General features: G+C 36.9%; 3 protein-coding genes across 3 annotated transcripts; 2 read left to right on the plus strand and 1 right to left on the minus strand.

The window, feature by feature from the left end:
- Window positions 1–268: 268 nt before the first annotated feature.
- si:ch211-15d5.11 (oxidation resistance protein 1) lies at window positions 269–16,567 on the plus strand. The gene is made up of 15 exons (XM_067367445.1): window positions 269–528; window positions 1,332–1,585; window positions 1,683–1,834; window positions 4,845–4,912; window positions 6,162–6,314; window positions 6,517–6,648; window positions 6,756–6,940; window positions 8,109–8,419; window positions 8,512–8,659; window positions 8,810–8,975; window positions 13,245–13,355; window positions 14,724–14,876; window positions 15,080–15,175; window positions 15,291–15,364; window positions 15,502–16,567. Exons 2-15 carry the CDS (start codon window positions 1,524–1,526, stop codon window positions 15,635–15,637), a joined length of 1,947 nt encoding a protein of 648 aa, XP_067223546.1. The 5' UTR covers window positions 269–528; window positions 1,332–1,523; the 3' UTR covers window positions 15,638–16,567.
- Window positions 10,234–12,296, plus strand: LOC137006578 (uncharacterized). Its single transcript, XM_067367447.1, has 2 exons — window positions 10,234–11,082; window positions 11,420–12,296. Exons 1-2 carry the CDS (start codon window positions 10,780–10,782, stop codon window positions 11,894–11,896), a joined length of 780 nt encoding a protein of 259 aa, XP_067223548.1. The 5' UTR covers window positions 10,234–10,779; the 3' UTR covers window positions 11,897–12,296.
- A 188-nt stretch (window positions 16,568–16,755) lies between the features above and the next one.
- On the minus strand, window positions 16,756–24,279 carry selenon (selenoprotein N). The gene is made up of 12 exons (XM_067367446.1): window positions 23,930–24,279; window positions 22,841–22,958; window positions 22,417–22,547; window positions 21,878–22,090; window positions 21,543–21,667; window positions 21,212–21,349; window positions 20,567–20,648; window positions 20,173–20,361; window positions 19,614–19,719; window positions 19,122–19,234; window positions 18,915–19,016; window positions 16,756–18,819 (listed from the first exon to the last, which is right to left on the minus strand). The coding sequence occupies exons 1-12, from the start codon at window positions 24,104–24,106 to the stop codon at window positions 18,649–18,651; spliced, it is 1,665 nt and encodes a 554-aa protein (XP_067223547.1). The 5' UTR covers window positions 24,107–24,279; the 3' UTR covers window positions 16,756–18,648.
- Window positions 24,280–25,287: the final 1,008 nt, after the last annotated feature.

Consider the following 25,287-nt stretch of genomic DNA (forward strand, 5'->3'; position numbering starts at 1 on the left):
CGTTAGTAACGTCGTGCTGTGATTGGTTCGAACGCTGCATATATTACCTCAGAAGGGTGTTTTTAAATGCAAAATAAAAGTCATCTTGCACATAAAGTTAAAATCAAAGTACACCGCTTTGAAACGAAACAAATATATGTATATACATTTAAATAGATATTAGATGTATAGGCATGCACAATTCTAAATACAGACGCATTTAGTTTATTTACACTACTATATACGTAAAAAATAAAATAAAAGTCCCCTTGCAGATGGAAGTTAATATAGCTGCTAAGCCATACTGCACTTAAATGTAGATTTACAAATTCACATATATAGAGGGGGATCATTACAGCTGGTACAGCGACAACGACATTTCGATTGTAATTGTGAATTTAAGCGAAAGTACGAGTTTAACCGAGCGGTCCTGTGCTCTTATCTATTGACTGGTGACAGATTCACTGCAGAGGCATCAAAACACATGACAGCGCATCATGCGGAGCGTCTCGATCAGCTGGACGTTATATGGGTTTATTAAAGACCAAGGTAAGATGAATGCACATATATTAGATTATTGTATTTGAATTTAGTGCCAAGTTTAGAGAAACAGATCAAACACCAGCACAATGAGTGGTCCATCAGTAGATACTGTTGAAGAATTTTAATCGGGACAGATAATGATGATCTATCAATGATTCCGAAAAGATATTGTTCATTAATATTGTATATATCTATTATTGTGGCTTCTAGACACAGAAGTGTGGCATTGTGATGCATTTCGGGCCTGCAGCAGCACATAGAAAATATCAACAATCCTCCTCTTGTGCTGTGTTTTGGGCCTGATTTTTGCTTCGACATTAAATGCCTGAATTCTTTAAGCAGCAGTGAGCATCTGTTTTAGATGCTCTTTAAAAAATCTAGATGAACCACATAATCACTGGACCTGGGTATTGGCTGTAATATTAGGCACAAGTAGGACAATTTGCATGAAACTGCCTATCTGTCTTTTGTTTGAAATGAATCCTGAATATTAAATGGCTGAATGTGGACCAAGAGAGTTTGTCAACAAAGCTTTATTGGCATGATTTTCAACCTTTACAAAATTGCTGAATCATATATATATAGTAACTAAAGTATTAAAATAATACCGAAAATAAAATATTAGTAAATAAAGAAATACAATGAATGATAAAACTAAATAAAAAAGACAAAATATAATACAATTATATAATATTTCTAGTTTATATTGAAATATACTATTTAATATTTATTACACATAATATTTAGTGTGTGTGTGTGTGTGTAAAGTAAACCATCCATTACAGACGCCCCTTCCTCTCATATCGCAGGTTTCATGTAGAGTGCAGAGAATGCTGATGAGGATGGAGAGAAGGAAGAGGAAGAATTCCAAATGCCGACACAGCAGCAGGCGATCGTTCCATCTCTGATTCCTGTACTGCAAATGTGTTAACGTTTGTTTTTTTTTTGTTGTTGTTTTTTTTTTTTGACTGGTCAGTTCTCAGTCTCTGCAGTGAGATCTCATGGATCACAGAGTTCAGAGAGACAAGTGCAGGGCCAGCTACTTTGGAAATGTTAAGAACAGGTAAGGTTTGGCTGTGTCTAAAGGAATAACAGATCAAAGAGAAATCATCAATGTGTAGCTTAAGCTCATAAAGAGACCTGTGTCATCTTGTCTTTAGACTGGGATCAAAGCTGCCGGCTGGAATTTCACAGCCTCCAGGCTTCATTACTGCCCAGTGTTCTGGTATGCTGGGGAAAAGTGTTGGTGAGGAGTGTGTCAAAGGACATCACCAAATCCGAAACCCCAAACTAAGGCAGTACTATCTAAAGGGTAAGTGAATGACCATCGACAATGATTGACAATTAGCTTCTTATTTGTAAGGCACCTAACCACACACCTCTACAGAAATAGTGTTTAGTTATAGTGACTTTTTTTTTTTAAATATGGAAAATGAAGTTAGAAACATGAATGAAATTCAGTACTGCATAAAGGGTTTACACTACCGTTCAAAACATTTTGGGTCAGTAGGACTTTTCTTTAAAAAAGAAATTAACACTTTTATTCAACAAGGATTCATTAAATTGATCAAGAAGATTTAAAACTTTGAAGTGACAGTAAAGACATTTATAGGAGTATTTGTTTCAAATAAACTTTCCATTCATCAAAGAATCCTGAAAAAAAAAATCACCATTCTCACAAACATGACTGTTTTCAGCATTTATAATAATGTTTCTTGATCACCAAATCCGTATATTAGAATGATTTCTGAAGGAGACTGGTCAGCTTTGTCGTCACGGGAATAAATTAAATTTTAAAATATATTAAAATACAAAACAGTTATTTTATATTGTAATAATATTTCACAATATTACTGTTTACTGATAAATCAATGCGGCCTTAGTGATACGGCAGTGTAAAGCCAATCTTGGAGTTTGTACGTACATTCAAAAAAATCCCAAGTGACATTATTTAAAGGATTTGTTCACTTTAAAATGAAATTTACCCCAAGCTTTACTCACCCTCAAGCCATCCTAGGTGTATATGACTTTCATCTTTCTGGTGAACACAATCTGAGATACAGTGCACAGCATAAATGAGTACACCCCCTCTGAAACTTCTGAAAGTCAGCAATTACTCAATTACTTAGAAGACATGTTAGGGTTCTGTAGAGATATAATGTTCCAGCAAGTCTGCTTAATCAATTACCAAAGAAGCATGTCAAAATTATTCAGGAAAATAAGATTTTCTTATCAAGATGATGAAATGTTGTGTAGCAAAAATGAGTACACCCTCCTAAAAGTTACTAAATAAAACGAAATAAAAAATTTCTGGTGTAAGTTTAAGGCAATGTTTGATCAACAGGTAAGTATGTTGAACCAAAACATTTTAAAGAGAAGTAATTTCTTGACAATTAAAAGTGTTATATAGCCCACTGAATCATTCTCAGACTTAATGCTGACAACAATGGAAGCACTTTGGAGAGAACTGTCAGGAGACTTATTTCTTAGCCCAAAAGAGGACAGTGGTACAAGAGCATTACCAAATCATTGTTTTAAGTGTGAAAATATAGCAAAAGTACAGAACACAGAAATTCAAAAACAATGTACTTGTGACAAGGCCCCTGAAATAATCAGGCCTTCATTTTAAACTTTTAAGGCTAATAAAGTGCTTCTGAAGCGAAGCTATGTGTTTGTGTAAGAAAGACCACCTTCCATATTCAGAAAAGAAAGTGTAATGCCTTTCACAGTTCAAAACTTACGCTACGTCCTATGCCTTCCCTATTCAACTTACGGAAAAACCTTAACTGACGCGACGTCGGTTACACTTTCTTCCGAAGTTGAATATGGAAGGCGCTCTGGCGAAAGCTAGATATTTTACTTTATAACTTTTTAAAAATGGGTATTTTTCATACACAAATGCATCGCTTCACTTGGTCAGGATATTTATTAATATATCTCTGATTGTGTTCATCTGAAAGAATAAAGTCTTATACACTCTAAAAAATGCTGGGTTAAAAACAACCCAAGTTGGGTTGAAAATGGACGAACCCAGCGATTGGGTTGTTTTAACCCAGCGGTTGGGTAAAATGTTTGCCCAACCTGATGGGTAGTTTTATTTAAACCAACTATTGTTTAAAAATTGCTATATGGCTAGCTTAAATGAACCCAAAATAGTTGGGAAATTAAAAACCAGATGCAATTAGAGGCAACAATAATAGACAAAAGGTGAATGTTTATTAATAAGCTTTAATTTTTTATTAATATAGTTATATTATAATAATAGTTTAATAGTTTATTAATATACATTTATTAATAAGCAATTTAATAAATGTTTATTGTTTAATAATTATTCATTGAACATTAATAAATGTTCATTTCCAACATACTTTGGGTTAATTTTAATTAAGCAATACAGTAATTTTTAAACAATAGTTGAGTTAAATAAAACTACCCAGCAGGTTGGGCAAACATTTAACCCTTCCGCTGGGTTAAAACAACCCAATTGCTGGGTTTGACCATTTTCAACCCAACTTGGGTTGTTTTTAACCCAGCATTTTTTAGAGTGTACCTAGGATGGCTTGAGGGTGAGTAAAGCTTGGGGTAATTTCCATTTGAAAGTGAATTAATCCTTTATATTTTTGTGAATAACATACTTAGATTCAACTGTGACTCACAAACACTGGTTTAAAATTACAGTTTCTGCTTACTAAACATGCTCAGTGTGCCCTCTAAAAAATGCTGGGTTAAGAACAACCCAAGTTGGGTTAAATATTGACAAACCCAGTGATTGGGTTGTTTTAACTCAGCGGTTGGGTTAAATGTTTTCCCAATGTGCTGGGTAGTTTTATTTAACTCAACTATTGTTTAAAATGACTATATGGCTGGTTTAAAATGAACCCAAAATAGGTTGGAAATTAAAAATCAGACACATAATTACTAGAGACAACAATAATAATGAAAAGGTGAACATTCATTAAAAACTAATTTAATACATGTTTATTATTTAATTATTATTAATTAAACATATTAATAAATGTTATTTTCCAACCTATTTTGGGTTAATTTTAAGTGATCAATAAAGTAATTTTTAAACATCAGTTGAGTTAAATAAAACTACCCAGCAGGTTGGGTTAAAGATTCAACCCAACAGCTGGGTCAAAACAACCCAATTGCTGGGTTTGTCCATTTTTAACCCAACTTGGGTTGTTTTTAACCCAACATTTTTTAGAGTGTGTTTGTAGTTAAAAAAGCTGATGAAACAAACTGAGAAATAAACACATCTGCTTTCACTCTAGTTTCTTGAGATGCAGTTTGAACTGTTTTTGCATCTATCTTCATAGAGGCAGCATTTCCAGTCAAAGATCCAACAACAAAGACTTTGGAGTCATGCAGAAACAATGAACATGGAGTGAGTAAAGTTTTTAAGCTTATTTTCCACACTCCATTGCCTTCATGTTCATTTTGATATATGATAGAAGTCTCCGTAAATATAACTGCCAGCACTGTCATACCCTGCTGTCATATACTGATAACTTTAGAACAAAGGTTACTGAAACACCCCATGCTGTCTAGTCAAGCTTTAAAATATCTCTAATGAAAGCATTTGAATGGATATTTCAAGGATAACATGGAAACTTTACAGCAAGTATAATGAGAAAATGTCGACTACGAAGGCTTTGGTAACTAATATTTTATTATTTAAAATTAATGAATAAACTGAATAATAAACTAGGCTAATTTGATAACCTAGCCAAATGTTTTTATTCAATATCTGTCTTTACTCTCTTTTCTTCTTATCTCTTAAAGTTGATGTCCATTTAGTTTCTTGTGTGCAGTAAAGGAAATATTGTTTGAATTGTATTCCACGGAGGCACTCTTGAAAATATAGTTTATAGCATCTGTCATTTTCCAAGCTTCACCAGATGAAATGTTTTACAAGAGCATAAACAGCCCCATTTGGAAACAATCTGACATTAGTTTGCTATTAAGTTTGCTGAGTCTAAATAGTTTCAGAATAAAATATTGTCTGGGTGCTGAACATTGGACTGTAGGTTTAAAGATAAAACTACGCAAATCATTAGATACCAGTATAAGAACAACACACTTTTGTGTGGATTTGTGATTTACATGTTATCTACCAATATTTGCATGCCTGGAATGAAGAAGTTAGAGTTAGAATTAGAGTTTGGATGAACCGACATTACACTGTGAACAGAGTTCATTGATATGTGTGACATTTATGGAACAAAAGAAGTCCACCTTTCAGTTTATGGAAAGAATAAATTCAGAAATAGAGGTCAGAATTGTTTTTGCAGAGGTTTTCTTTACTTTCTTTACATTTACTTTTAATCATGCATATTAAATAATATGTATTTCTTAATTTTATTAAACAATACCTTTCAAATGTTTTAATATTTTTGAAAGAAGTCTCTTATGCTTACTAAGTCTTCATTTATCTGATCCAAAAATACACTAAAAACAGTAATGCATCTTTAGTTAGCTCCTAGTTTCTGGCTGCTGTGACTAAATCCGGTCATCTGATGTCACAGGACTATGAATAAGGAAATTAGGTGGTGTACAGCAGTGTGGAAGACAGGAAGGGAAGTGAAACTGCTGTCAGTGTGACTATGTCTTTCCTTATGAACCACCTTAAACAGTTACCCAAGAACAAGGTCTCAACTTCTACGGCGACAGCTTCTGATCCACATCCAAGACAAGTGCACAGCCTCGATCCCGCACTGGATATTGGTGTTGTGGGAACTGCGACTCTTGTGTCCCCTTCCACAGATGCGGAATATGACAAACTGACGGTGAGAAAGTACAAAATTGTGTGTTTACAACTTAATGAATGAGGGTGTAACTATAGTAAACAGCTTGACAAATCTCAGCACAACTGGTTTGTTGGAATAATTCATAGTTTAAGCGCTCTTTGCTGCCAGTCAAACTGTAGTGTAGTGACTTAAAATGGCTTCTGTTTTACTGTTTTGTGTGATATTTATTAATCGCTCGTAGGATGTGGAGGCAGTTCCTTTACCTGATGGAAATGTGTGTCTATTGGCTCTTCCATCTGAATGCTCTCAGGGGGAGGGGCCAGCTGCAGTGTCTTGCCTCAAACTGTTCTCCCGTTACATAACAGACAGAAAGGTGACAATGTTATGTTTATTTTATGCTGTTATATATTCCCATTATATTTCATAAAATGCAGCATATTCAACTTCAGTTCTGACTCTCCATTTGGCTTGTCTCTCTAGGGTGTGGTCTCTGGAATATTGCTGGTGACGTCCAGTAAGATCTTCTTTGACCCTCAGAAGTCTCACCCACTTGTTCAGGAGAATGGCTGTGAAGAATATGTATTCTCCTGCTCTGTGGATGATGTCGCCTCAGTGTCCTTCTACACAGATATCTCTCACATTCACTTCAGCAAGACCGCATACAGGTGCTTCCTGCTTCACTGTATATATATATATATATATATATATATATATTAGTACAATCCAAAAGTTTGGAACCACTAAGATTTTTAATGTTTTTCAAAGAAGTTTCGTCTGCTCACCAAGGCTACATTTATTTAATTAAAAATACAGTAAAAACAGTATTATTGTGAAATATTATTACAATTTAAAATAACTGTTTTCTATTTAAATATATTTCACAAAGTAATTTATTCCTGTGATGCAAAGCTGAATTTTCAGCATCATTACTCCAGTCTTCAGCGTCACATGATCCTTCAGAAATCATTCTAATATGATGATCTGTTTCTCAAGAAACATTTAATGTGTACAATTGTACAAAATATTTGTGTACAATATTTTTTTTCAGGATTATTTGATGAATAGAAAGTTCAAAAGAACAGTGTTTATCTGAAATCTAATCTTTTGTAACATTATAAATGTCTTTACTGCCAATTAATGCATCCTTGCTGAATAAAAGTATTAATTTCTTTAATTTCTTTTCAAAAAAATAAAAATTCTTACTGACCCCAAACTTTTGAACGGTAGTGTCTAATGCTACAGAAGCTTTGTATTTCAGATAAACACTGTTCTTTTGAACTTTCTATTCATCAAGGAATCCTGAAAAAAAAAAAAGTACACAACTGTTTTCAACATTGAAAATAATCATAAATGTTTATTGAGCAGCAAATCAGCATATTAGAATGATTTCTGAAGGATCATGTACAGGACACTGAAGATTGGAGTAACGATGCTGAAAATTCAGCTTTGATCACAGGAATAAATTACTTTGTCAAATATATTTAAATAGAAAACAGTTATTTTAAATTGTAATAATATTTCACAATATTACTGTTTTTACTGTATTTTTAATTAAATAAATGTAGCCTTGGTGAGCAGACGAAACTTCTTTTAAAAACATTAAAAATCTTAATGGTTCCAAACTTTTGGACTGTACTGTGTATATATATATATATATATAATACACACACACACACACAAATAAATAAAATTTGTGACGATTTGTTGTATTCCCATCAGCACCCCCTGGGCAACTGAATTTTGGTTGTTAATTAAACAGTGCAAAAAAAAACTAGCCTTGCCATCATGCACTGCACATGCAGCACAGACACATTGATCTTATTTTTCTTCCAGATCTAACAGTTGTAAGCCATCAAAGAGCAAAACACACAGCCACAAGAAAACCTGCCAGTCAGCTTTAGAGGCCATTCCTGCTCCTGAGTCCTCCATTTCACATGATCTGACAGCGACTCTGGATGCTGAAGAAGAGGATGAGGTAGTTGGAGAGACTGGGGACATGGCCGAAGCTGAGAGGCAGCTGACTTTGGAGTCTGGGGGAATGCTAACAGCTGCTGCTGCTACTTTCTGTTGTGGAGGACCAGACAGTGTTCAGAGAGGAAACAAAGAATATGAACAGCGATCAGATTTGGAAAGACAGCTTTTAGGTAATCAAGAGTTTTACTTAAGAACTTTGACATTTAACTTCATGTACTGACAAGTCAGGTAATTCACTTGGTTGTCTTTCTTCACTCATTAGGTCCTTGCACTTCTAAATCTAGTAGTGGAATAAACAGATCTCTGATGTTTGTGAGAATTCGACAAAAACTGCAGCATGGGAAGAAAAGGGCTTTCTCTAAAACTAAGATTCTTTCCAGAGACGCCTGGTTCACCATGCAGCAGGAAAGGTACTTAAACCTAGACTACATAGCCTACTTAAAATGAACAGTGAAACATGGCAGAACGTTTTAATGTTACACTGACAATGTCATAGTGCAAGCTGCTTCATCTCACTTTCTTCTTCCTTCTCTCTTTCTGTCTGCCATTTTGTGCTGTAGCTCAGACGAGCTGTACGCTTACATGAGCCAGCATCGACCAGACCTGTGCATCCTGGAGGGAGGTGAGGAGGACGAAGCAGAGCGTGACGAAGAGGATTTTGTGCTTCTCGATGAGGAGGAGGAGGAGGGGTCTCCACGAGAAGGCCAGGCCGGGGAGGACTGGGAGGTCAGTTATTTATTAAATGTATGGATTATACAAATAGATTGAGAGAATACACATTAAAAGATCAGATCAAAACAATCAAACTGAAGTGAAAAGAAAAATGCCAGTTTTGGTTGGAATATGCTAAAACTCATCCCCTGCAATTTGCATGTGTAAATGTAGACATAGTAATTAGTTGGTCGAGCTTAAAAGATGAGATAATTGCTCAACCATGTTCATGGACTTGTAGTGTTGCTTCTATGATAACCAGGTCACCCACTCCCTGCAGTGTTTCAATCACGGTTAAAGATCAAGATCTTGAAGCCTAAAAAATAAATTAAAAAAATTTCAGTTTTTTGCATACGCTACCTTTCAAAAGCTTAAACTGATCAAAAGTGACAGTAAAAGACATTTATAATGTTACAAAAGATTTGTAAAATAAATGCTGTTCAAAGTATTGAATGTTTTTGTTGCTTCATGAAAATGTTTAAAACGTCTGTGTATTGGACAAATATTGCATCTAATCTATATGTGATGTGTGATAAAGTAAGAAAACACCTCGCGAGTGTCACTACGGGAAGCAGAAAGTGTCCGACTTCACATCTTCGTTTTAAACTCCTTCCCATCTGACCGTCGGTGGAAGCCTATTATAGTTCAATTCAAACACGCTTTGATTTCTGTAGGATCATGTGACACTGAAGACTGCAGTAAGAGCTGCTGAAAATCCAGCTTTGCCTTCACAGGAATAAATTACATTTTAAAATATATTATAATACAAAACTGTTTTTAAATAATGATAAAAAAACAAACAAACAAAAAAAAAAAACAATAAAAAATCTTACCAACCCCACTCTTTTGAAAAGTAGTTTAAGTCTTTATGTTAATTTACAATGTAAATAATTTTTTGCTTTATCTGTTACGTTTTAGATCTTGTGGTTTGGTTATTACATTATTACATTAACCAGCCACCTTGAGTATTAAAGGGATAGTTCACCCCTAAATGAAAATTCTGTCATTTACTCACCCTCAAGTTGTTCCAAACATGTAAAAATGTCTTTGTTCTGTTGAACACAAAGGAAGATAGTCTGAAGAATGTGTTAAACTGAACAGTTTTGGGGGACCATTGACTTCCATAGTAGTTTTTTTTTCCTGCTATGGAAGTCAATGGTGCCCCAAAGTGGCCTGGTTACAAACTTTCATCAAAATATCTCCCTTTGTGTTCAACAGAACAAAGACATTTATACAAGTTTGGAACAACATGAGGGTGAGTAAATGATGGTAGAATTTTCATTTTTGGGTGAACTATCCCTATAAGTCATATTTGCACAAATATGTTTGTGAATTCATTTAATATGAATAAAGATTTTGAACATTCATGAGGTTTTCACACATCTACATGGAGTGTCTCTTCAGCACAATTATGTTTATTGACAGTAGTGTTGTTTTGGTGGCACTGAACAGCTCTATTTTTTTCTGTAGAGCAGAACACGTGAACTTTATAAAAGGATTATAGTTGGAATTTGTATTGTTAGTGTAGTGGGATAGTTAAAGTTGTGTGGGCATTCACAACTTACCTGTTGTGTAAGTAAAAAATATGTGTCTGTGTCGAACAGATATGAAAAATATTCCTAAAATAGATAGATATAACTGGTCTCTTCATCCAAGTATTAATATCTTTGTAAGAAAAATATGTTTACAGCGCCACCAGCCGTGTCCGTCCAGCACTGCCTCAAACAACAAACACTCGCGCGCGGCAGTGACGTCATCATAGTGTCGCGAGCGTCGGCACCGCTGAGCTTCGCGCGTTCATCTCAAATTTTCGTTTAAAATGAATAACTTCGAGAAAATAGTGGCGGACAAAGTCCGTCAACACAGGTACCTCTATGATCCGAAGATGCGCGATCATGCTGACATTCAAATGATTAAAGATGCATGGAAAGAGATCGCCGTCGCCACGGGAAAAGACGAGGTAGATTGCCGTAAAGCGTGGAAGAATTTAAGAGACAAGTTTGTGAGGATCAAGAAGAGGGTCTACACAAGAAACATTGAGTCAAGTCCATACACGATCATGACAGAGCTGGGATGGTTATGCCAATTTGTTAAACATCGGGAAAGAGGCCCAAATGTAAAGGTAAGAAACAAATATTTCTATGTAACTTACATAAATGAATGTATGTTTGCTTCCTAGCTAGCTGCTATGCCGTTATTTTGTGGCTCGCACTGATAAAAAGTTTACCATGTTGTCTTGGAAAACAATGAAAATCCATGCAGCCATACATGGATTTAGAGACACTTGTGAACCTCATTCATAAAACCGGTGTAAATCCGTTTTTAATTTAAAACTGGCTAGAAATGAATGAAAAATATATTGGTAGATTGTATATATGTTTGTAAAATATATTTATTGTTAAGTACTTGCACAACGTGTGTCTTTAAGACTTGAATGTAACTATTGTTTCTTCATTAAGGATATATATAAAGTGGTCTCTGTTGAAGAACAAATGAAGACAAACCGCTTCCCAACCTCTCCGGCATCAGGAACATCAGAGACCGCAACTTCTGGTAACCCTTCTTCACCCCTGTCCCTCATGCCGTCATCGCCACATCTCCCCACTCTTCCACCCTGTCCATCACCCAAACGCAGCCCCTCGCCCTGTTCAATTTCAGCTTATCCTGTCCCAAGCATCTCATCCTGTTCCAATGCCTCACCATCTTCTACTGACATAATGCCTAAGAGAATGTCTACCACTGAAGAAGCCTTACTGAAGATACTGGAGCAGCTGGACTGGGAGAGGGAGAGGGCCATGCAGCAGGACACTGAAGATTTCAGATTTGCTGCTGTCATTGCCGACATGTTGTCAAAAATTGATCCTCAGCACAAGCCTGAGGTTAAATTCAAGATCCATCAAGTACTCTATGAAGCTGTGCAAAAAACCAAAACATAGACGGCATAATGTTTTCACTGAGACTATATTTATAAATGTAATTTCACAGATTTGTTTGTGTAGTACCTTATTGTATATTGAATAAAAATGTCAAAATTCAACTGGAGTTTGATTTTATTAATACAAAAGTTCTTGTAAAGACTATTCCGTGTAAATATAATACTAAAATGGGAACACAAAATAACCACGCAGGTCAAAGAATAGTGTAGATCAGACACTGAATCTGAATTAGCAATTTGGTTTAAACCTGTCCTATGCCTGTCCAGTGTTTCACGTTATTAAACTAGAAACTACAGTAGTTGAACGCGCATTCATTATTGACCGGTGTCTAAAGTGCAATACAACTGGGATGAATAAGAGTCAGCGTAATGGAAATGTATTGAACAGTAGTGTTTTTATACAGAGCAGCATTAAAAGTGTGTAAAGGTCATATTTATTGGAACAGCATTGTGAAGGCTTCTATTATGTGAACTAACCCTTTAAAGGTGCTAAAGAGGATGTTTTGTTTTATACATTTTTGCAATATTACTTGAAACTGTCTTTACTAACTGATAAAAGACTATTTATTAGGTGCACTGAAAGCAATAATATGAATATACATCATCTGTGCACGAGGTAGGGCCTTAAAAACATCAGCCAATCGTGTAAACGATTGGCCCTCTGGCTTGTCAATCACTGCCATTATGTTCCTTGTGAGAGACGTGCGTGGCTGCACGCTCCAGTAACTTTCCACACTCTACAGGACAAGTTTTGGGAGGCGCTCCCTCGAAATACGCTCATTTCAAAAACTCACTAACAGTCTTTGGTTTCTCAGTCGACAAAAAGATCCTGTTTATCACGTTCAACGCAACATGATGACTTTAACATCGTTAACCACATGGCACAAGCTAATTGGTTCTTGTTTCACCAAGCCAATGAGCTTGCTGCTCGGCATTTAAATAGCTGGTTAGCGTTCACTATAGCGGTTTGCAGCGTGCTTTCAGAGTTCCTCTGAAACCCTCCACCTTCCCCAGCTCCACCTGTATAGATCTGCTATGGATAAATTTATATATACAATTTGTGCAGCAACAGTATGCCCTACATGCTCACTGCAGCGTATCAATTTATGTATTGGCAGTAGCAAATTCCCGTACTTGACCTGCAGAAGCAGTAATAATCAGCAGCAGCATAGCAGAACTGCTCAAATACATTAACATTGTCTTATCCATTACCATGCGATAAATCTTCAGTTGTTATAATAGAAATGTCTTTATTGTCACTTTTGATCAACTTGCTGAATAAAAGTATTAAGATCTTACTGAACCCAAACATTTGATTGGTGAGTTATACTCCTATTGTTCCTGTACAGATGGTGTCAGTGGAGGAGAGTGGGCCGAAAGCTTCTGTCTCTACTGAACCAGAAGGTTTGAGTAACATACTGAAGCAGAGTGTAGTACTGGATGCCCAACAAGTTAGAGAGGTCAGTACGTACACACTTCAGATTCAGTATACATGAACACTTATGCAGAAGTCATGCAGTTTTGGAAAATGAAGACTTGATCTCATTCTGGTGGCCCAGTGTGTTTAAAGTGGAGTAAAATACACTATATTGCCAAAAGTTTTGGGACGCCTGCCTTTATGTGCACATGAACTTTAATGACATCCCATTCTTAATCTGTAGGGTTTAATATGGAGTTGGCCCACCCTTTGCAGCTATAACAGCCACAACTCTACTGGGAAGGCTTTCCACAAGGTTTAGGAGTGTGTTTATGGGAATTTTTGACCATTCTTCTAGAAGCGCATTTGTGAGGTCAGGCAGTGATGTTGGCGAGAAGGTCTGGCTCGCAGTCTCTACTCTAATTCATCCCAAAGGTGTTCCATCGGGTTGAGGTCAGGCCAGTCAAGTTCCTCCATACCAAACTCACTATTCCATGTCTTTTTGGGCCTTGCTTTGTGCATTGGTGCGCAGTCATGTTAGAACAGGAAGGGGCCATCCCCAAACTGTTCCCACAAAGTTGGGAACATGAAATTGTCCAAAATGTCTTGGTATGCTGAAGCATTAAGAGTTCCTTTCACTGGAACTAAGGGGTCAAGCCCAACCCCTGAAAAACAACCACACACCATAATCCCCCCTACACCAAACTTTACACTTGCAGTCAGGCAAGTACTGTTCTCCAGGCAACCGCCAAACCCAGACTCGTCCATTTGATTGCCAGACAGAGAAGCGTGATTCGTCACTCCAGAGAACACGTCTCCACTGCTCTAGAGTCCAGTGATGGCGTGCTTTACACCACTGCATCCAACGCTTTGCATTGCACTTGATGTAAGGTTTGGATGCAGCTGCTCGGCCATGGAAACCCATTTCATGAAGCTCTCTACACACTGTTTTTGAGCTAATCTGAAGGCCACATGAAGTTTGGAGGTCTGTAGCTATTGACTGCAGAAAGTTGGCGACTTCTGCGCACTGTGTGCCTCAGCATGCGCTGACCCCGCTCTGTGATTTTACGTGGCCTACCACTTCATGGCTGAGTTGCTGTTGTTCCCATTTGCTTCCACTTTGTTATGATACCACTAACAGTTGAGCGTTGAATATTTAGTAGTGAGGCAATTTCACGAATGGACTTATTGCACAGATGGCGACATATCACGGTACCACACTTGAATTCACTGAACTCCTGAGAGTGACCCATTCTTTCACAAATGTTTGTAGAAGCAGTCTGCATGCCTAGGTGCTTGAATTTATACACCTGTGGCAATGGAAGTGACTGGAACACCTGAATTTAGTGATTTGGAGGGGTGTCCCAATACCTTTGGCAATATAGTGTATGTAGCTTGTGTCTTCTCTCAGATTTCAAGAGAGCTGCCTCCACGTACGATCGGACGCACGTGGCAGCTGTCCTACAGCACGGACAAACATGGGGCAAGTCTCAAGACTCTTTACAGAAAGCTCAGCACTACCGACTCACCTGTGCTGATTCTCATCAAGGACCACAACCAGCAGGTCATTTATTATTTCACAGCTCTGATCAGAGTGGACATCTGAGGGTCAAGGGTCACTGTTCATTTGATTAAAAAAAAAAAAAAAAAGTACCTGCAATTCATCAATATAAATTTACATATTCATTCCACTTGTAATTTTGATCTAAGTTGGATGTTTTGTTTTGTACATGTTTGTTATTTGAGTGGTTTTAATTTTCCCTTTAGGTTTTTGGAAGCTTTCTCTCACACCCTCTACATCCTAGTGATGCATTTTATGGCACTGGAGAGACATTCCTGTTCCTGTCTCACCCACGCTTTAAAGTAATTCCAATAAAGACATTTGAGCAAATTTATTATCACTGAGAGAAACAAATGGAATTCTTAATGGGAATTTCTTTTAAACATGATCTCTGACAATATTTTTGTTTCATTTAAGTGTTTCCGATGGACTGGAGAAAACTCTTTTTTCATCAAAGGGGATTTGGACTCTTTTGCCATTGGAGGAGGAAGGTACATATTAATGTTCTGCAAGATGCCTTTATAATGCAGAGCTGCATATTTCTTATCTTTAATTTTAGACTTGGTACGACTAAAACTTGCAAATGTCATTTGTAAAAGTGAACTTCATTTGTCTCTTTTCATTTCAGTGGTCACTTTGGTCTGTGGGTGGATGAGAGGTTGCTCTTGGGCAGAAGCAACCCCTGTTTCACCTTTAATAACTGCAGCCTGTCCGAGACAAATGACTTCACTATTTTGGAGTTGGAAGCCTGGACATTCGGCTGACACGTGTTGTAAATAATCCAAAACATCATGATTTAGTGGGAAATATGGCCATTAAGAAATAAACTAATCATCCAGTTTACTGACACTAGTAAATGAAAGGAAAGAGATCCTGGAAACTGTGAATATTCTTCCTAAAGTGAAGTCACTGGAAGAGTTTAGCACCAGTGGATGGAAGCTCACCTGTCTTAACCATCATTATGAAAAATCCTGTTTCAACTTGTGATTAAGATGCATATCAATTTCAGTGTTTAAATGAGTGCACTTCATCGTACAAGATATAATGTTGTCTTAAGGTGAATTCTGGGACAGAATAGAGCACCATGCACCCAAACAACATTATCTGAAGGGTATGCGACTATACTAGTGAGGTTGATCATGTACTGTAGCATTAGTTACAGAGTGAACTTTGTTTTATCTGTGTTAATTTAGGACTCAACACAAATAATCCACACCCTGACCAAATGGCACTGATTGAAGGCCTGCCTGCTGTTAGTAAGCAAAGCATCAGCTATAAACAGTGGCTTAGACATTAAACTCACAGGTACACTTTTACACATGGAAAAGGTTTCACATCACTCAAGTCAACACAAAACCAAGACTGAAATGACTTTGGGTTAAATACCACAGACGTAAATGTCACCCAAACCTCGGAGTTGCATGTTTCATGTCTTGAGAGACTTTTGGTGTCAATTCGTTCTTAGACATTCACAAACTCTTAAACACTCCTGTGGATGGGTTCCTAGCCTGTAGGAAAACCTTGTTCTTGTAAATAACTCTTAAAGTTAATAACATCAAAGATATCTGTACAAACGATGGCTCTGAAAATGTCAAAACTTTAAGTATAGTCATACAAGACCAATGCAATATTTACACATGTGAAATGCAGTCACTTAGTACTGAAAGTGTTCATTAACTTGTTACCTAATAAACATGAAATTAACAATAACACTTATTTATAAAAAGCATGTTGTATTTATTTATTTGATCAATGGTAGAGAACTGCATTTACACAAACCTGCTGTTATGTCATACATGCACTACTATTCAAAAGTTTGGGGTCTGTACAACTCAATTCAGCAAGGACACATCAATTTGATCAAAACAGGCAGTAAAGACATTTATAATGCTACAAAAGATTTCTGTTGAACCTCAAAGAATCCAAACAAAATGACAAGAACATGAACCATGACAAAAATATGTCATGGTTTCTACAAAAATATTAGGCAGCATAACTGTTTTCAACAATCAACATATTAGAATGATTTCTGAAAGATCATGTGACACTGAAGACTGGTGCAAGGCCTGCTGAATATTTATCACAGAAATAAGTTACATTTTAAAATGTATTAAACTACAAAACCATTATTTTAAATTGTAATATTTCACAATATTATTTTTTACTATATTTTTGATCAAATAAATGCAGCCTTTGTGAACATAAGAGACTGTGTGCAAATAAAAAGACATACCAAAACTTTTGAACAGTAGTGCAAAAGTTAATTCAGCTTCAGTTGTACCATTTTGTAGACAAGACAGTGATTACTATGACAAGTTACATTATAAATCTATTCTAGTGGTCGTTCCGGTTTCAAATCTGGTCTTTTGCTTAAAGGGTTAGTTCACCCAAAAAAGAAAATACTGTCATTTATTAGCCTACTCACCCTCATGCCGTTCCACACCCGTAAGACCTTCGTTAATCTTCAGAATACAAATTAAGACATTTTTGTTGAATCTTCAGAGCGTTATGAATCTTTTGTGTCGAAACATGATTTGGATCGCGTGTCAAACCACCAAACTGCTGAAATCGTGTGTCTTTGGCGGTCCGAACCGCTGATTCACAGCTTCCTGAAGCAATGTTTTGAAATCACTATATAAGCCGTTATTTTGTTTTTTTGGTGCACCAAAAATATTCTTGTCGCTTTATAATATTAATATTGAACCACTGTACTCACATGAACCGATTTAAATATGTTTTTAGTACATTTATGGATCTTGAGAGAGGAAATGTCATTGCTGGCTATGAAGGCCTCACTGAACCATCAAGATAAAAATATCTTAATTTGTGTTACGAAGATTAATGAAGGTCTTACGGGTGTGGGACGACATGAGGGTTTCATTTTTGGGTGATCTTACCCTTTAAATATGGTGGAAAAAAAAAAAAAACAGGTGAGTGCATGTGAGCTATTCGCATTTTATTTAATTTTTTAAAAAGACAAAATTGTGATGTTTCTAAATAGCCATTATGCATCTTCACCCTTAGACAAAAGTGGATTTCAGCTGTAATAATATATCAGAGCCCATAGCAGCTTTCCTGCAGCTGTGTAGATGAGCTGAAATACAAAGGCTTTGCTTTGTGTATATTTTAGCTTAGTGCCAGTATTCTGTTGAGACAGAAAAGCAGGCGTTGCTTCCACAGACTTAAACAACAACATCAGGCCTGGCCTCACCCAGATTGGGCTTTCAGACAAGACCATCACAAACTGCCTAATTGAGGAAGCCACAGCCAGCACCATTCTGTCTCCTACAGAACCATCTGGAATAACAAAAAAATGATAAGTGGCTTTGTGTGCAATGAAACAAAAGTATAAAAGTGGTTCTATCAGTAATAATCTATAATGCTGTTTTCACTCATTAATCTGAGCAATAGATCAGATTATTGACATTCGTCACTCAGAAAGTGTTAAATTTGCACATAAACGGCAAATTTCTATATAAAAATATGACTTAATTGAGATTGTGTATAGCTAACACCCTGGTTTCATTGGGGTGAAAAACCACATTCTTGTGACCCTAGTGACAAGTGACAACATGCGTCACACAAAGGACCATGTCCAAGAAGATGTGGTCCCCAGCTGCCTTCTGAATTATGAAAATACATCAGCTCCTCCGCATACCGTTCCTCAAAGCAGACACGGGGGAGCAGAGCTGATATCAGCACTTCTTTTCCCTCATATACTCCCTTCGATTCTCAGATGTGCACTGATTTTTCTGGAAACGGTCTTTAATCAGTTTTATGATTCCAGGTAAGGTCTGGCCTTTTCAAGTCCTTCCTGAAGGAAGCGGATGTACGTGGTGGTTGAGGGATCCTCAAAACCCGCTGAGAAACTGAGAGCTGGCCCCTCTTCCTCCTCAGGTTTCATGGATGTTTGGTCCAGGAAATTATTAGCATTGATGTGATGGACCTGGAGAAGTTACAGTGATATTCATCTAAGCAACTTGAACAAGAGAGGTTGGCACAGTCCGAATAAGCTGGTTAAGAAATCTAAAGCATACTCACCACAGTGCCGTTGGGCAGAGCCACCATCATCTCCACTGGAAAAGTATACACTTCCAAATGCAAACGAGCCTTTTCACTCAAATCCAGATTCTTTTTATCACCCTAAATGAAGAAAAAGCACTTAATTAGCATTGATGTATGTCTAAATTTGTAAGTTTTCATTTTGGCTTTATAACATACATCAGCTAAAAAACCCAAACTCTTCACCTGCAGATCCTCCAGCTCTTTGACTAGAGACCAGCTGCTGATGAAGCTCTGGTTGAGTAAGGCCAGAACGGGCGAACTCTCGAGGACTGTCTCTCGAAGAGTCCGCCCTGAACCTACAGGAGATAAGAAGAAACAGAAGTGTACAGAATGTACAGAGAAAGATCTAATATAGTTAAAAGAGCTTGGGTACTCTTGCTTTAAAACGCAATATGACCAATTATTAACATTGCTAACTAGGGATGCCCCGAAATATAAATTATGGGCTGAAACCGAAAATTCTGGATGCACTTAGCCAAAAACTGAAACCAAAAAAGCTTTCTAAAAATTATACGAGCATATATTTTTAGCCGTTTTACTCAATCGGCAAAAAAACCAAAGATGCCATTTTTGGCTGCCAAAATTTCAGTGCATCCCTAATGCTTACCCTTATGGCCGGATTTAGCTCTTCCAGCAGTCTGTATGCTTTGTTATAGCCGATTATGGGTGTCTTACCTCAGCAAGACTGGTCATCCAGGGCTCCCCAGAGCAGGATGGAGTGAACCAGCTTTTTCTCAGCATCAGCTCTGCTAAAGGCCTCACTGAATGGTAAATATGGCACCTTACAAAGAGAAGACCCAGAATGCAATTACATTTTGAGTAAAAATTTAGGGTTAAAAAAGCATTTTCATTTAGAAAATAGATACTCTTAATAAAAATAAAGGTTATTTATTTGCATCTATGGTTCCATGAAAAACTTTTAACATCCATGGAACATTTCTATTGCACAAAAGGTTCTTTATAGTGGAAAAAGGTTCTTTAGATTATTAAAATTTCACTCTAAGAAACAAAAATGGTTGTTTTATGAACTGTTCATTGAATGGTTCTTTGGGCAAACCTTCTATAGCAGTGGTGTGAAACCCCCCTTTTGAAACCTTTATTTGTAGGGTGAATTTCATGGTGTCTTTAAAGAACATTCATGAAGTATTCTGCATACTCTTAAGAACTGATTTTAGGTGTTTAAGTATGAATTTGTAATACAAAAAGAGGTTGTGGATTGTAGCAAGGGACTCACCTTTTTAAATGGGTACATTGTGACCTCCAAACGTCTTGATGCTTCTTCTCTGCTCAGCTCTGCACTCCAGACAATCTCCTCGAACACAAACTGAATGGGCTCACCTCCCTCTCCTCGGCTGTCAATCATGTTCCCTTGCTCGTCATAGATCACTGAGGGAGTAGAAGGTCCTGCTGCCTTGAGCTCCATCTGTAAACATATATGGCCCATTTACTTTATGTATCATGTTTCAGCTAATCATGCATGCCATGATGACAGTACAAAAATGCTTTAAGCTTTGATTCATCAACGACAAGAAAAACTGATTGAAAAGCATGCAGCAAATGTTTCAGCATTATGAATAATTATAAATCAAAACCCTCTGAACATGTTGTGCACTATCATTAGCTCTAACCTGAGGAAGGTATCCAATATCCACCTCCATGTTACTGCTCTCGCTAGCGCCATACAGCCACTCCATGTCCACATTCAGAGTTCTGCCATATAAAAACACACACTCAACTGGGGCCGCATGATAACGGTTAAATGGATAATAATAATTATTATTTTACTCAGAAGTTATTATTATTATTAATAATGATTTATTGTCATTTTGTCACTTTTTTTACATTTCATTAGAATTATTACACCTACACGCAAGCACAAATCAAGAGAACATCAACTCATATGCATGGGTTATTTTACCTCATCTAGTTTCCAGATTATATTATATTTATCATATGAATATAACACTCTCTACATTATGAAAAACAAACTATTCCTAAAATTAATTCAAAATTATGCTAATGTTTTTCTATAACCATGAAAGTTTGTGGAGACTTGTTACTAATGCAAAATAATGGTAAAGTCAAATGAAAACAACTTTTTCAGGAAAAATACCCAGTAAACAAAAAACAAAACAAATGCACAGGCGATTATGCTTAATCAAGAAAAACAGAAAATGTGATGAGGATTAAAATAAGATTAACTACACAGCTCTACACTCGACACCTGAAAAGTGCTTATTCTAGCAGTTAGGAATAGTGGTGGGAAGACTGACTTGTCATTTGGGACGTAGAGGTGAAACTCTCGGATATGAGAAGCATCTTTGGAGAGGATGATGTTACCAGCAAACTGCCCAGGAGTGAACCAGAATGGAAAGTTGGGAACATCATTTAGCTGAAACTCTGCATGGATTCTGTAATTAATAACACAATACCATCAGAATCGGTTGGAGGCTCACAGTTAAAATAAAGTTAAAACAGAAGTTACAATCAGATATTCTGTGAGTTACAGACACAGTAGATTTCTACTGGATTTAAAGAAAATCCCATTTATTATGGATGACTAAAGGCTTATTCTAGCATGGCAGCGTGTTTTTATTACCTCACCTGAAAACAATGTCATAATAAAAGTCACTAGCAGCCCGTATACAAGCCACGACTCCCTGTGGAGCGAAGCGGGATTTCACAAAGGGCCGCGGGTGGAACATGCTCAACAGAGAGTGGATCAGCACCTGCAGAGAAATTAAACAATCACGTCATCCATTAACTAAAGAGATCGAATCAATCTCCTTCTTGATCAAAATACCCTTTACAATGTCAGATTACCCATTACTCAACAATTTGGTTTGAATAAATCCAATTAAAATGGTTTAGTAGGTGTGATTCAACTCAAGCATCTAAACTCACTGAACTCATTTCAAAATTTTAAGGTATATTTGTACCTCTTTGCCTCGTGGAGTGGGAGGATGATAACGGTTATTGGGAAGGTAGCCAGTGAAAATGTTCAATTCACTGGGAACAATCCACCAAGTGTCACCCAGGGCAGATTTACTACTGGGTGGCAGGAAGACCTTGAATTGACTGGCATAAAATGTGGATGAAGGAATAGCTGGACGTTTCCAAGATCGCAGCCCACTAAGAGAGCTGTGTGAAACCTGATGAGAAAAACACTGCAATGAATTTACTATATAAACACATTTTGAGTATGTACCTTGTAATGGGTCCACATTATATAAATTAACAAATTGAATTTTAATAATAATTAACAAATACATTTGAATAATTTCTTATTAGTTTGAATTGTTCATATTACTGGTAATTTATTTATATAATACATTATATAATACATATATATATATATATATATATATATATATATATATATTTTTTTTTTTTTATCTTTTTGAAATCATCACCCAGTGTGTTTATATCCTTGTTTAGTGACAAATGTATAAATAATGAAGTCTAATGTTAAAATTACCCCTAGAAAGCCATCTCTGCTCTTAGTCATGCTTTCCAGCAGTAAAGGCTGCATTTTAGCATGCAGGGTCAGCGTCTCTCCATTTGGGTCATGTGGTATCTCCTCTTCAAACTCTGGAGGAGGTGCCACACCTTCAGGCAACAGAGATTGACATCAGGCATTACAACAATGAAAAATGCATTGCTTTAAAGTGTTTTGAAACCCCCCCCATTTTAACCTGGTCATTTACTCTTCAGTTTTGATGAAGATTAAAGAAATGGGCGTGTAAAGCGGTGTAGAGGGTGGGAAGGGGGGAAAAACAACCAATAAGAGAGTTTTCTATAGTGATGGAGACTGACCTTAAAGCATGTCATTTCTGCTTCAATAGAATTGCCTGTGAAAGGATGTTAATGCTCTGCAAGAACACAGAGAGGGCAAATAATACCTGTGAGTTTTTCTGCAATAGGTTTGAATTCCTCTGGACTGAGATAAAGGTCATGATCAGTATCCAGGGATGAGAAGAAAAAGAGTCCATCTGCTCCCAGTGCCTTCAATCCTTCCTCCTACAACAGACACATTCCAAACAGAAAAGAAACCTCAGCAATTTCACATGTGTCACACACAGGCTGCTCCCATTAATGAAAAAAAATATGGTAAAACAGGCTAATTTTGCAGTTTGTTCTTTGTAAGAACCGATAATGTCTTCCCGTGGTCCTGGACATCCTGACATTTTATTTCTTGTTTTAATAAGATGCATTTTTTTTTATTCATTGTCTATTGTAATTAATTTCACATCCCAGCTGTTTTTACATGTTTTAATAAAATATTAATTATTGATCTTCATATTTATTAACTTTTACATGACTTAAAGGGATAGTTCACCCAAAAATGTAAATTCTGTCACTCACCCTCAAGTTGTTCCAAACCTGTATAAATTTCTTTGTACTGCTGTACACAGAAGATGATATTTGGAAGAATGTTTTTAACCAAGCAGATCTCGCCCTCGCCTAACCATTAGAAAGCACAGCTGAATTCTTGCCCCAAGGCTACAAGACACAATGACGGCTGCGTCGATTTATTTTTAACTCAATTCCTGACATACTTTTTTATGTTGTGTCTGTGTTTATTATCAGTCTAAGAAGGAGGGGAGCCTGGAGAATATGTAGGAAGCGGCACAGAATTAACAGTGATATGAGGAAAAAGGGGGGTTGGTGTTCTGACAATCTTGCCCAGCTGTGGCAATTACCCAACCCTTGTAAAACAGTGGGCAGCTGAAGCGCCAGATGTAAGCTTACAGTTCGCAAATAACAAAAGAGGACGTGGCAAAGATAGTGCAAGTCTGTACTGCAAAATCCTTTAAACGAATATTAGAAGAGGAATGTTTAAAGCTAAAACCTATTGCATTTTAGCCAACTACAAACACAACAAACAGATACATTAAGACAATTACGCAGTATCTCTCATGGCTCTGATAAGCATCCCTCCTTCACGGGTCAAACGCAATGAATCCTGAAATAAACTGGTATTAACTTACATGTCGTTTCACAAGCTGGATGTCCTGGTAATATTTAATGCAAAAGCCGATGAAAGGAACAGCAGCGATTATAAATAAACTTGAGAGCTGCTTGAAACGTGAGCGGGCGCGTCTGTTAGATGGAGTCGCGCGGTCTTCATGCTCTCCAGCAGTAGTTTTATCCACGTCTGCGGCCATACTCTAATAAATGTCTCTATCTAGTCTGTAAATCACTACTGGGCCACAAAAACAGCCCAGGGTGAAATTAAAACTCTTAAGTGAAATCACACTAACACTGTAGCCATGGGTTCCTCTCCAGTGTACGGTGAGCCGTTACATTGTAGCGGTGCTGTAGGAAATCACTCCTGCTTTTCCTACGAACTAATGGATCACGTCTCTCGGTCTTAAAGGGCCAGTGCGCACATTATAACTCTTTGGGTGTGTGTTCAAATGGCAATGATGCCGAATATGCTGTCTAGATAGGCAGCTGAGTATGTTTTGAATCACAGCATATAATGTATGACCATAATTATACGGTTCGGGGCCAAAGAATGTACTGACTCTGTCTAATACAGCTAAATATTCGAGTAATGTCCATGGTAAGGGCATTTCAACCACAGGCAGGCTAGACATGTACACTGAGTTACTTTTAGTTAATACTAAGGGAGAACAGAAGAATTAGGTCAATAATATTAGCTAGAATTAGGAAGAAAGCATTTGTGATTAGGTTAAAATTTGGTAAATTTGGATAAGGCGACAAACCATGGGGAAATTTGAGCTGTAGTGCATGGTTAAGATATCTCTGGATTACAGTCAGGACACTTTCCAAAGGGGAAATTTGAACTGCGTTGCATAGATATCTCCGGAAGGGGGATTAGGGTGTAGTTTGAGGTGTCTTGGCAAAAGGGGAGATTAAAACTTTATCAGTTTGAAGTGCCTTAACAGGTAGCAGTCCTGTCGTGTGAGGAAGATTCATTCAGATCTGCTCTGATGGATAGATCCGTTTAGATCCACTCTGACGGACAACAACAACAAAAACACCCTAAGACGTAGCTCATCCATCCAGATAGCAAAATTCTGTTTTTACTGTTATTTCTGTTCCTTATGTTCTATTTTTATTCTTCTTCTTTATGTAAAGCACTTTGAATTACCATTGTGTATGAAATGTGCTATACAAATAAAATTGCCTTGCCTTACATTACATAGAGGGATATGTCCATTCCAACTGTGGTAATTCCAACAATAAAACCATAACGTAGGGTCCAACACTCATTAATCAATACATTTCCATGTTTCTTCCATGACAGATTAGATTTTTAACAAATAATTTAGAGTTTGCTGGCATGGAATTTATATTGTACATTTAAGTGCCATTGTTC

The sequence above is a fragment of the Chanodichthys erythropterus genome, chromosome 18, assembly GCF_024489055.1.
Source record: "Chanodichthys erythropterus isolate Z2021 chromosome 18, ASM2448905v1, whole genome shotgun sequence".
NCBI lineage: Eukaryota > Metazoa > Chordata > Actinopteri > Cypriniformes > Xenocyprididae > Chanodichthys > Chanodichthys erythropterus.

Bases quoted from the DNA above. Each gene is read 5' to 3' on its own strand.
- si:ch211-15d5.11 (XM_067367445.1), top strand. From the start codon at position 1,524: ATGGATCACAGAGTTCAGAGAGACAAGTGCAGGGCCAGCTACTTTGGA. The intron at 8,420-8,511 runs GTAATCAAGAGT...TTCACTCATTAG, and splicing joins TTTGGAAAGACAGCTTTTAG to GTCCTTGCACTTCTAAATCT. The intron at 15,365-15,501 runs GTACATATTAAT...TTTTCATTTCAG, and splicing joins TTTGCCATTGGAGGAGGAAG to TGGTCACTTTGGTCTGTGGG.
- LOC137006578 (XM_067367447.1), top strand. From the start codon at position 10,780: ATGAATAACTTCGAGAAAATAGTGGCGGACAAAGTCCGTCAACACAGG. The intron at 11,083-11,419 runs GTAAGAAACAAA...TTCTTCATTAAG, and splicing joins AAAGAGGCCCAAATGTAAAG to GATATATATAAAGTGGTCTC.